The sequence below is a fragment of the Gadus morhua genome, chromosome 17, assembly GCF_902167405.1.
Source record: "Gadus morhua chromosome 17, gadMor3.0, whole genome shotgun sequence".
Taxonomy (NCBI): Eukaryota; Metazoa; Chordata; class Actinopteri; order Gadiformes; family Gadidae; genus Gadus; species Gadus morhua.
In genome coordinates, this window is record NC_044064.1 from 15,587,445 (window position 1) to 15,599,944 (window position 12,500).

The 12,500-nt window shown below is 57.3% G+C and overlaps 1 protein-coding gene across 1 annotated transcript in view; it reads left to right on the plus strand.

The window, feature by feature from the left end:
• Positions 1-12,500, plus strand: part of si:ch73-335l21.1 (insulin receptor substrate 1) — a 51,195-nt gene that overhangs the window by 16,789 nt on the left and 21,906 nt on the right. Inside the window, exon 3 of the mRNA XM_030338813.1 lies at positions 1-3,274. This exon is cut by the window's left edge and continues 78 nt beyond it. Coding sequence (XP_030194673.1) covers positions 1-3,274 — 3,274 coding nt within the window. The remainder of the gene's footprint in view (positions 3,275-12,500) is intronic.

Below are 12,500 nucleotides of genomic sequence, written 5' to 3' on the forward strand. Positions count from 1 at the left end.
CAGCGCAGCAAATCACAGTCCAGCTCGGGGCCGGGGGGCGGGGCCACGGCCTCCAACCCCATCAGCGTGCCGTCCCGCCGCCACCACCCCAACCCGCCCCCCAGCCAGGTGGGCTTCACCCGCCGCTCGCGCACCGAGCCCCCCATCGGCGGGGGAGGGGGCGGGGGGGCCGGCAGCGCCAACGCCTCGCCCACCCCCCGCCACGGCCTCCCGCGGCCCCGCACCGCCAGCGACGCCGCCAAGGGCGAGGAGGGGGCGCCCGCCGGCTGCTTGGGCCCCCAGGGGCCCCCCGGCTCCAGCCCGGCCACCAACGGCTCCTGCTCCGGGACCCCCGTCCTGCGCTCCAAGTCGGCGCGCTCGTCCTCGGGCCCCGCCGCCAAGGCCCCCCTGGGCCTGATGCGCTCCATCTCCACGCCGGCCCCCTCGCCGGCCCCCAGCCTGTCCTCCAGCTCCGGCCACGGCTCCGAGTTCGGCGGGGCGGGGGCCCCGGCGCCGGGGCAAGCTGCCGCGGCGGGCCCCTACGGCCGCGGGCCCCCCTCCCACCACGCCTCGGTGTCGGGCTCCCCCAGCGACTACGGCTCCTCGGACGAGTACGGCTCCTCCCCCGGGGAGCAGGGCCCGCTGCCGTCCCCCGGCCCGGGCCCCGGGTCCCTGGACGACGCCGGGGCCAACTACATCCTGATGGGCCAGTGCGGCGCCCGCAGCGGCGGCGGAGGCGGGAGGGGCGGGGCCACGGACTGCAGCTCGGCGGCCAGCTCCCTGGCGTCCCAGGACGGGGGCGTGGGCTCCCCAGGGGCCCCGCCCGGGGCCAAGAGGGTGCTGCGGCGCTCGTCCAGCCGCGAGAGCGAGGCGGAGCGCCAGCTGCTCAGCAAGCGGGCCTCGCTGCCCCCCATGGCCCTGGAGCGGCTGGCCCCCCGGGGGGGGCAGCGCCGCGGCGAGGGCCCCTCCGCGCCGGCCCCGGGGCCCGAGGAGGACTGTGCGGACTACGCGGTGATGTCGCGCAGCACCAGCCGCGAGTCGTTCGCCTCGTCGGCGTCCTCGTCCTGCACGCAGCGCGACTCGGGCGTGGTCAGCGGCTCCTCAGCCGGCGGCGGCTACCTGGACGTGGCCGGGGGGACGGAGCTCTACCGGGGCGGGGAGGGGGGCGTGGCCACGCCGGCGTCGCCCCACCCGCCGCCCGGCGTGGACAACGGCTACATGTCCATGCTGCCGGGCGGCGGCTCCCAGCCGCCGGGGGGCCCCCCGCTGGCCGCCTCCTTCCCCGACGGCGGCGAGCTGTCGGCCAGGGGCCCCGCCGACGACTACATGGCCATGACGCCCAACAACAGCGTGTCACCGCCGCAGCCCATCCGCGCGCCGCCGCCGCGTGCCGCCGACGGCTACATGATGATGTCGCCGCACGGCAGCTGCTCCCCCGAGCAGCGGGGGGGCGGGGCCTGGCCGGGCAGCGCCGACAGCCGCGCCGGCAGCGACTACATGAACATGTCGCCCATCAGCGCGCGCTCGGCCAACGGCAGCCCCCCGCCGGCGCAGGAGGCGGAGCCCCAGCACGGGGCCCCCGCCCAGCAGGGGCCTCAGACGCCGGGGCCCAAGATGGTGTACTCGTACTACTCCCTGCCGCGCTCCTACAAACACAACCCCTCCAAGGGGCTGTTCGAGGAGGGCGTGGCCCGCGGCCGCCGGCCCAACAGGGGGGCGGGCGGCAGCAGCAGGGGGACGGGGGGCGGCGGGGGTCCGGCGGCGGCGGCGGCGGCGGCGGGACGCCACCTCTCGCTCTCGTCCTCGTCCTACTCCTCCAGCTCGGCCAGCAATGAGAGCCTGGGCGGGGAGGGCGAGGAGCGGACCCCCAAGGGGCCCCACAGCGCCCCGGGGGGCAAGCTCAAAGGAGCGCCCTCCAAGGAGGTCAACGGCGGCGGCGGCGGCGGCGGCGGCGGCCTGCAGCAGCGCCGCGGCGGGGCGGCCCCGGCCAAGCAGGGGGGCCACGCCCGCAGCCGGCCCGTCAGCCTGTTCGTGGACGTGTCAAAGGCCAACACGCTGCCCCGCGTGCGGGAGAACCCCCTGGCCCCGGAGCCCAAGAGCCCCGGGGAGTACGTCAGCATCGAGTTCAAGGGCGGCGCCGGGGGTCTGAGGCAGGGCTACTGCGGCCCCCCGCAGCCCGGGAGACTGCGGCCCGCCTGCGGCTTCCTGCCGCTGTCCCGCAGCCCCTCGGCGCCCCTCAGCCCCCCACCGGGGGCCTCGGAGTACGTCAACATGGACCTGGGCCCCTCCCCCTGCCCCTCGCCGCTCTCCCTCACGCCGCTGGGCTTCCCCTCCTTCCACACGCCCCCCACCCCCCCCACCCTGGCCGCCCAGGCGCCCAAGCTCCACGGCCGCGTGCCGGGGGGCCCCTGCCGGGAGGAGGAGCATGAGCAGGTGGTGGTCGTCGTGGCGACGGGAGGAGGAGGAGGAGGGGCGGCCCGGAGGAAGAGCCGCGAGAGCGTCCCGCCGCCGAGCGAGTCGGAGTCGCCCACGTCCTGCGGCGACTACACCGAGATGGCGTTCAGCCTGAACCGCGACGGCTCCGCCCCCACCCGGATCACGTCGTCCAACGTCTCGCCCGAGGCCCCGCCCCCGGCCCGGCCCACGGCCCCCCTCGTCCCGGGGCTGCCCCTGGGGCTGGACTTCCCCCCGGCCAAGCCCCTGGCCAACCCCGACCACGGCGCCAAGGTCATCCGGGCGGACCCCCAGGGCCGCCGCCGGCACTGCTCGGAGACGTTCCTGGCGTCCGCCGCCTCCGGCCCCGCCCCCTCCTCCACCTCCACCTCCTCCTCCTCCTCCTCCAGCTCCTCCACCGCCTCCCTCTTCCCGGAGCACGCCCAGGCCGTAGCGCGGCGCCTCGGCTTCGAGGGCATGCTGTGGGGGAACAGCAACGGCGGAGCGGCCGACTCCCCCGCACAGTTCCACCTCCCCGGGCAGCAGCCGTCACCCGTCGCCCAGGCTTTGTGCGGAGAGCAAGGCCTCAACTACATAGACTTGGACCTGGCCAACAAGGAGACGCCTCACCCGGTCGCCGACGGGCCCTCGGGGCTCCAGGCCGCCCCGTCCCGCCTGTTCGCCCTGCTCGGCGGGGGGTCCGGATCAGCATCAGGAGGAGGAGCAGGAGGAGGAGTGGGAGGAGCAGGGGCCGGTGGTAGCGGCGGCGGCGGCGTCTCCAGTCTCAACACGTACGCCAGCATCGACTTCTACAAGTCGGACGAGCTGCGCAGCCACCAGAACGGCAGCAAGGAGGGGACGGGTAGGACGACTCACGCACACAACACACAGGGACCACACACTGACACGGCAGACACACACACACACACACTCGGTCGACGGGGATTTTCTTCACTTTCTCTGCGACGTTCCCCCCAAATCTCCTCTAGACTATCATCCGCCTTGCAGTTGAGCAACTCTCTCTCTCTCTCGCTACGTATGACTTCCAAGCACCGGTCCTTGGCGCCAGGTTGGCAAAAGCCCCCCGGGCCAAATTGTGTTTATGTCTGATGTACGCTAATCCCTGGCATGAGATATGGTTAGCTTCGACGTCGTAAAATGCATTATACATTTGTTGTGTTCAATGGCCGTTTGAACTCCATCGGACCCTAAGTTGTAGTTTTAGGCATTATAGACTGGACTTATTAAATTTTTTGTGTGTGTCCGAGAGCGCGTGTGTGTGTGTGCGCGAGTGTGTGGTGTGTGTGTGTGTGTGTGTCTGTGTGTGTGTGTGTGTGTGTGTTTGTGCGTGCATCTGTGTGTTGTTGAGCAGACAGAGACCGAAGATCTGGTTTCTCCAAAAAGCCATATAAAGAAAAAGGATAGGCCTGTCTCCGTAACATAAACATACATACATTTCTTTAAACCCTCTGACAAAGTGCTTAAGGCTAACAACGTCGGTCAGAGAGCGCTGTTTAAGGTCGCGTCATGGCGGATCTATACATGGCGGCATAAACCGCTGAGTAATGTATCTGGGGAGAGCGAGAGAGGCACACACAGCAGTCCTGTTTAGATAGCGCTGTTCGCTCCTCCCTCCTCCCTCCCCACGCGGTTCAGATGCGCAGGAACCAAACTGACATGAGGAGGCTTCTCTGAGGAGGCTTCTCTGAGGAGGCTTCTCTGAGGAGGCTTCTCTGAGGAGACTTCTCTGAGGAGACTTCTCTGAGGAGGCTTCTCTGAGGGGACTTCTCTGAGGGAACGAGCGAAGCATTCCGTCTTCGGTAAATGCGTTCATTCGCTTTTCAGAGCAGCGTTAAGATACAGAGGATGTTTATTTTTAGCCCCCCCCCCCCCCCTGTAGATATTCTGTTCAGCGTTTGCTGTCGTTGTTTGGGTTTGTGTTACAGTAGCAGAAGATGCTAAAGATTAAACACAAAGAGTTGTGTGAGTCACAAAGCAGTTAACGTCAACGTGAGGGTGAGTGGAAGTCAGTGGTGATTGTGGTGTCTACCTTTTCCCTGTGAATACAACTCTAAGTTGATTGTTTTTTAAGGTTAAAGTGCCATGGAAAAGTGTATTAAAGAGTTTCATTTGAACCTAATTGAACCCGCGCCCCCCCCCTGTCCCCTTCATACAGTAATACCACTTCAGAAAGCAAGAAAACACATTGATGTGTGTGTGTGGTGTGTGTGTGCGTGTTTGTGTGTGTGAGTGTGTGGGATGGGGGCGGGGGGGGGGGTTATTGTGAGAATTTAGCTGTGTCAGCTGTATATGTGTGTAATCTGTGTTTGTGTGTGTGTGTGTGTGTGTGTGTGTGTGTGTGTGTGTGTGTGTGTGTGTGTGTGTGTGTGTGTGTGTGTGTGTGTGTGTGTGTGTGTGTGTGTGTGTGTGTGTGTGTGTGTGTGTGTGTAACTAGCCTCTACACTGGCTCCATCTGAAGCTCTTCTGTTAGCGCTAGCACTTTAGCCGTGGCAACATGGGGCTGGGGGCGGGGGGGAATGTTACACGTTGGCTGTGAATGTGAGGCTAGGGCCAGAGTTTTCTCTCACACAGTTTCCCAATGCCTCTGTACAGTCCCCCCGTCCCCCCCCATACACACACACACACATACAAAGCCCTCCCTCCTCCACCCCCTCTTTCCTCTCCTTAGAATGATCCTTTTGTGTGTGTGAGTGTTTGTGCCACGCTGGGCCCCACCATGGCCAGATGAGGGAGAGAGAGAGAGAGAGAGAGAGAGAGAGAGAGAGAGAGAGAGAAATATATCTCATTCTCTTTCTTTCCTACTTTGTTTCAGTTTATTCGGGTCCGTTTCTGTTCTCCTTCTTCCCGGCTGCTCCTCGCGTGTTATCATCACCGTTCTTTGGCTTACTTTAATGCCTTTTCTTCTAAGTATCCATTGCTTCTTCTTTGATTGCTGTTTTTTTCCGCGCAGTTGGCAAACCACACCGCTACTGCTTATTATTGAACTATTTCCTCTCCAAATTAAAGGGCGGTTTACTTTTTCCTTTCTTTACTGTGGTTGCCTTCAATGGCCACCCCTTTGGTCTCTACTCCTACATTTTCTTCTCCTTTCACACCTTTACCAAAAGGGGCTCAGAAACGTCATTTCACAACACGCTATAACCGGCATATCTCCTTAACCGCACAGCAGACCCTGTTCCCCTGATGCATGTCACGGTGGAGGTGGAAGAGGTTTTCGCCCGTCACGCTACAAGGACGCCTTCAGGGCTAGGATGTGGATGCGATGGGGATCCAACCTGGTAGCTCTGTGGCTGGGAGTCGCATAACTCACTCAGCCACGATGCTGTCCGGCTGCACAACTTCACCCGCACTGGTGGTGACTTCAGAGGGTAAAAATGTCTTTCCACCGTCTTGCCAGGAGGAAGAAACGTCCAGAAGAGGCCCAAAGACCAAACTTTTTTGCCCACTTCTTTTTTTTTTTCTTGTAGTCCTCGTATCCTTGTGGTACAAGTTTGGATCGGGTGAAAATCATTAGGTTATATTCTCATAATAATTGTAGTGTTTTGTGCGATTGAACGTCCTGGTAATTGAGGACATTTGACCATGATGCGTCTCGCCTTTTGCTGCTGAGGTGTGTGCTTGAATACAGCCTTCTAGATTATAAATGGAAAAAGGACAGACAGACAGACAGAGCCCCAGGGGTCCACGCCAAACCCTTTATGGGGCCCTAGGAGTGCAGTCTGAGGGCCACAGAATGATCTTGTCCGTGATTATTTCAATTCTGACGTTCAGAGGACCTGAAGCGTGGTAATTATAGCGCTGGTTTTCCTGGCAAGCAGATGCTTGCGTAGGACCACCGAAGGTGTGTGAGGGTGTGTGTGTGTGTGTGTGCGTGCGTGTGTGTGTGTGTGTGTGTGTTTGTGTGTGTGTGTGTGTGTGTGTGTGTGTGGAAAGCCAGGGGCTAAACTGATTTATTTAAACACACAAACGCAATATAAATACACACATAGCCACAGAGCACACATACCGCTGTGTAAATTCAGATTACCGCTGTGTAAAAGCAGATTACCACCGAAAACAGAAAAACAACTTTGACCAATCTGGGCGTCGTCTGTATATTTTCGGAAAAGCAGCCATATTGCATCTCCATGACGACCGGGCTCCTTGTCTTCAATATTTTAGGTCACAGGCAACCCTACCCCATGCACACACACACAGACACACACACACAAAGGGAAAACCCTGCACGCACAGCCCTTCCGAGTGGAAGGAAGTGGTGTTGCAGTGATGCGACCCTAAACACGTGCAAGTGTTTAAAAGACGCACAGTGTCTCGGACGGTGAGCACTTCCCCGCCCGATAGCTTTCCTTTGCTCAGCATTTGGTTTGTTTTTACCTCCTCATTCTGTGTGCCTTGCTCAAACCAGGGAAGAGGCTGGGCTCTGCACAGAGAGCTCTCAGTCTGTGGCGCAGCAGTCTATTTCAGGGCTCAGATTGGATGTTAGCAGCAGACTGTGGGCCAAGAACACACTGTTGGACGTCCATCAGACGCGTGTGTGGTGTGCACCCCCACCCAGACGCGCTCGGGGCCCTGTCCGTGTGTGTGTGTGTGTGTGTGTGTGTGTGTGTGTTTGTGAGGGGGTGTGCGGTTTTGTGTGTGTGTTTGTGCAAGTGTAAGTGCATATCGTTCTGTGTGTTTGTGTGTGTGTTGGTGCGTATTACACTGTGTGTGTGGGTGGGTGCGTGGGTATGTGTGTCGGTTTGTGCGTGTGTTGGAGCATATCATTCTGTGTGTGTGTGTGTGTGTGTGTGTGTGTGTGTGTGTGTGTGCGTTGGTGCTTATTACTTTGTGTGTTTGTGTGTGTGTGTGTGTGTGCGCGTGTGTTTGTGTTGGTCGGTCGGTGGGTGGGTGGGTAAGCGTGTGTTGGGGCATATCATTCTGTGTGTTTGTGTGTGCGGTTGGTGTGTGTGCATGTGTGTGCATGTGTGTGTATATATAACACCTGCAACCCTGTGTGTGGTTGACATATGCTCATGCATGTTCATAAATTGCCACACTTTCTTTGTATGATCATGTATCACTCATTAAAATGTTTCCGCCGCTGATTTTTATCTCATGTTATACAGGGGTGTGTGTTTGTGTCGTGTGTTTGTGTGTGTGTTTGTGTTGTGTGTGTGTGTGTGTGAGTGTGTGTGTGTGTGTGTGTGTGTGTGTGTGTGTGTGTGTGTGTGTGTGTGTGTGTGTGTGTGTGTGTGTGTGTGTGCGTTATCCTTTGAGGAAACTAAAGAGCATGGAATCGTTAACCGCGGATCAAATCCAATCACAGATCGCTCACTGGGCCGTCACCAGGGGTGAGGAATGAGCCGGAACAGACGTATTTCCCCCATCCCAGTCCCCCCCCTCCTCCCCCCTCCTCCCCCCCTCCCCCCTCTTGCTTCTCACTGACCAATTACGTATCGTCTCTCTTCGCCATCTGGTGTGCCATGAGGCTCGCTCCTTAAATAACCAGTCGGGCCTGCTGTGGCCATCCAGCCGAGAGACACACGCGCACACACGTACACGCACTAACACAAACACACTGCTTTGGGATGGGGATCCAGAGCCTGGTTTGTTGTCTGTAGTTAAGAGTATGTACACGCTTTTCATATATTCAGGCTATGAATACATGATACACAGAGAAATACGCTTTGAATACATGATACACACAAAGATACACACAAGAACCCGCGAGCAGCACGCACACACGCATACACATTGGTTTCGGACGGGGAATCAGAGACTGGTTTGTTGTGTGTAGTTAAGAAAACCACAAACATCCATAATCAGTGTTCCTGTTGTTTTCACTGTCCTGAACTCAGAAGCTGTAGCCATCCTCACTCCAAAACGGTACACAGATGTCATGTGAGGCCTTCTGATGACTCCTCAATATAGACCCCGGGGCCCGGAGTGGGGGCCCTTATCTCCACACCCCCCTGTTGTTGTTGTTGTTGTTGTTGGTGCGGTTTTTGTGTTGCCGCGACGATCGTTATCGCACCCCGCCACCGTCGATGCTGGGCCAACACCCAAAGGGGGGGGGAACCCGGGCCTGGCTCTGGTTCTAACGCCGTCGTGTTAATGTCAGCGCTGACTGTGCTGTGTGCACAGCACGAGGCTCCGCTACGCCGACCGCACTGCTCGTAGCCATGCAAGCTAGTTAGCTTAGCATAGCAAGCGCTGTGGCCATTTTTTTTATTGAATTGCTTACATTCATTTCAGACCGATCAATACAAATCTAACATATCATACAAACAATAATACAAAACAGAACGAAAAGCACGAAAAATCCATAAAGGAAAAACGAAAATATTTAAAATCAAAAAATAAATAAGCATGTTACCATATCCAATGGATATGCCTGTAAAGCAGTAGGAAGAAGTATACAACTTATCAAACAGTGTTAGCCGATCAATAACCGATCTCTGGTGTTTTGGAGGTAAACACAAGCTCAGTCTGACGCGCTTCTCTGATAGGGCTGCAGCAAACCCCAGCAACAATAACATCAACAACTTCAACATCAACAACGACTAGGGGGGTAGGGGGGTCAGGGGTGGGGGGGGGTTGAATTTGAATGTGTGTTCATCATGCTACCCAGCATTCGTGTGTTGATGTAGGCAACCTTTTCTATCGAAGTCAACCTGCAGTAATAGAAACCGATGGATAGGTGGCGATTGGCGCACAAACAGACACACACACACACACACACACACACACACACACACACACACACACACACACATACACACACACACACACACACACACACACACACACACACACACACACACACACACATACACACACACACACACACACACACACACACACACACACACACACACACTCACACAGTGTCTGTGGTTGAGCCCCAGAGCTATTAAAACAGGGTTTACGCTCGGAAAAACAAACAAACGAGGAAGGACGATGTGTTACACTGTCTGGCTCCCGCCCACACACACACACACCCAAACACACACACACACACACACACACACACACACACACACACACACGCACACACACACACTCACTGTCTTTCTCTCTCTCTCTGGCTCTGTCTCTCTCTCCCTCTCTTGCTCTTTCCCCTTCCAGTTGCTTTTTCTGGTGCACCTGCAGCAATGTCATATTCATCTAAACGTACAAACTATCATATCATGTGTCCTAGACTAGTGTGGTAGTGTGCGCGCAGGTGCGTGTGTGTGTGTCCAAAACAACTGTGTGCTGTCTCCCCCGTCTCCTGGGCCAGCAGAGGACGGTGGTCCCGATCCACAACGGACAATTGAGGCAGATTTTCCGGTTAATTAGTGCTGGGGTGTAATTGGATTAGACGGGGCCCACTGGCGGGACCAGAGCATTGGTCAGGCCCTGGAGGGGCCGTCGGGGCTGGACAGGGGCCCACTGTGCGCCTGCTAGCGGCCCGGGACGCCCGACGCACCATGCATTCCACGGGACAAACGACAGCACACATACACTCACATACACTCTCTCTCTGTCTCTGTCTCTGTCTCTCTCTCTCTCTCTCTCTCTCTCTCTCTCTCTCTCTCTCTCTCTCTCTCTCTCTCTCTCTCTCTCTCTCTCTCTCTCTCTCTCTCTCTCTCTCTCTCTCTCTCTCTCTCTCTCTCTCTCTCTCTCTCTCTCTCTCCGATGCACTGCCCCGAGCAATTGCCTTGCAGGCATATTCAGCAGGGTCACAAGCGGTCCACATGGTTGGGTGTGTGTGTGTGTGCCTGTTTGTATTTGTTTCACATTCCATGCTTTAGGTAGGGCCTAACCCTTTCTCATTGCCGGAACGCTTTGAATATGTGATACACACTATGAAATACACACAGACAGACACACACACCCTTGCCTGCGGCCTGATTGACATTTGCACAGTGTAAACAAACAGAGGCATGGATTAACACGACCGCAGTCCTGACTCATGAGCAACCTTTACAACGCAGGTTTTGATACGCCTCGTAATGATTAATAAACACATTATCGCCGCTGTCTAGGGATCCACCAAAACCAATATTGGATCATAGATCACCAGCAGAGATCCCAAACAGTATCCCATCCATGCGGACGACGGGGCAGATAGCTGAATGAAAGAGGAGTCGGTATGGCTGGTGTCAGGGTGTCCGGCCCTCGACGTTTGCAGCTCAGATTTAAAGGTGACATATTCTACCACCAGGTGTGAGCGTGATTAGCCGTTACAAGCCGTTTGGAAAACCAGCCGCTGCTGACATCTCAAGTGGGCGTGTCCACCTAGATGTATGCTGGATAGATCAGTCTACCCAGTCTACCCAGTGGACTGTAGCAAACGTTGCTCATCTATCCTTCACACATCTAGGTGGACACGCCCACTTGTGATGTCAGAAGAGGCAGATTTCCAAACGGCTTGTAACGGCTAATCACACTCCCATCTGGTGACATAATATGGCGCCCTTAAAAACGTTGTCAGCGGCGGACCAACTCGTTCACACGTCTTGGGTTTTTCCGAGAGGGAGTTGTGCGTCTCTCTCCATCGGTGCCCCCTCCTCCTACGAGTCCGCAGGGCAGTGGCGTGTGAGCACGCGGCCCCGGGCCCTGGACGACATGTGTGACCCAGCTGTGTTGACGGGATGTGTACTTCACCGTGACATCAAAACAAAACATCGTCTCTGTGGATATCCTAGGATTCCTTCCCAAAACCAAAACAAGGTCTCCTTTGCCATTTGGCTTTTTGTTGTTTTGTGTGTTTTGTTTGGCTTTTGTCAAAGAGTCATCCGTTCCAGGGTTGGTGGGTGCTGGAGGGGGCGGGGGCGGGGGGGGGGGGAGGGGAGGTGTATTTGATTCAGTTACCTTGAACAATATCACAGAGGACGTGGATGCACACGTGGCCCAACCACTCACCTCAAGGAGAGCGGATATGTGTGTGGTTGTGTGTGTGTGTGTGTGTATTTGTGTGTGTTAGTGTGTGTGTGTGCTTTGTTGTGGTGGTCCGCTGTAGGAGTCACCGCCATCGCACGGCCGCGCTACGCAGACCCTGCTCTGATGTTTGGGGGTTTGGGTGAAGGCTGTGTGTGTGTGTGTGTGTGTGTGTGTGTGTGTGTGTGTGTGTGTGTGTGTGTGTGTGTGTGTGTGCGTGTGCGTGTGTGTGTGTGATGCTGATGTACGGAGGTTCTGCCGGAGGTTCTCGCCACAGAACTCGAAGCACATGCCGCTGGATGAGGTCATCCCGAGGCGCCGTGGCAACAGCAGCCCGCCGCGGTCGTCCTGATCTCCCTCCCCGCCCGCCGTCGCTTTGGGTCATCGCTGACAAGCGGCGCCCCGAGTTTGCTCCCGATCTGCTGTGCAGTCGATGACTGGAGCCTTGAGACACACACACACAGGAACACACACGGACGGACACACTCGCACACGCTCACACGCACACTGTTCCACGTAGGCAGATTTATGATGGAGCTATAGGCAGCTTTGATTGGCTGGAATGAACAGAGACCAGAGGAGGCGTCGGCGCTAAGGTCCCCAAGCACGCTAACTAGCCAAGGCTCTCAACAGTGGTGTGTGTGTGTCTGTGAGGGTGTGTGTGTCTGGCTGTGAGGGTGTGTGCGTGATGCTTTAGAGGCAGTAAAACATCTGTCGTAAATGCTTGGGCCAAATGCTTCTTTTTTTTGTTGCTTTTTTTTTATGGTACTGACATGCAAAGTTCAGTCCCAGGTGTTTGTGTGTGTGTGTGTGTGTGTGTGTGTGTGTGTGTGTGTGTGTGTGTGTGTGTGTGTGTGTGTGTGTGTGTGTGTGTGTGTGTGTGTGCGTGTGTGTGAGAGAGATGCCTGGGCTATCCTTTGGCAGGTACTCGCCTTTCATTGACAAAACGGATGCGTACATGGGAGGATTTGGCTCAGAGAGAGACCTAATAATCTCTGCTGTCTGGGTTTATGTGTGTGTGTGTGTGTGTGTGTGTCCAGGTTAACTCACAGTGCCTCCCTCCGCCTCAACCCCCCTACCCCAACCAGCCCACAACCCCTTTCGCACGGGGGAGTTTTAAGTAGCAGCAAGTGGGAAAGCCCCACCGTCCACAGAACACACAC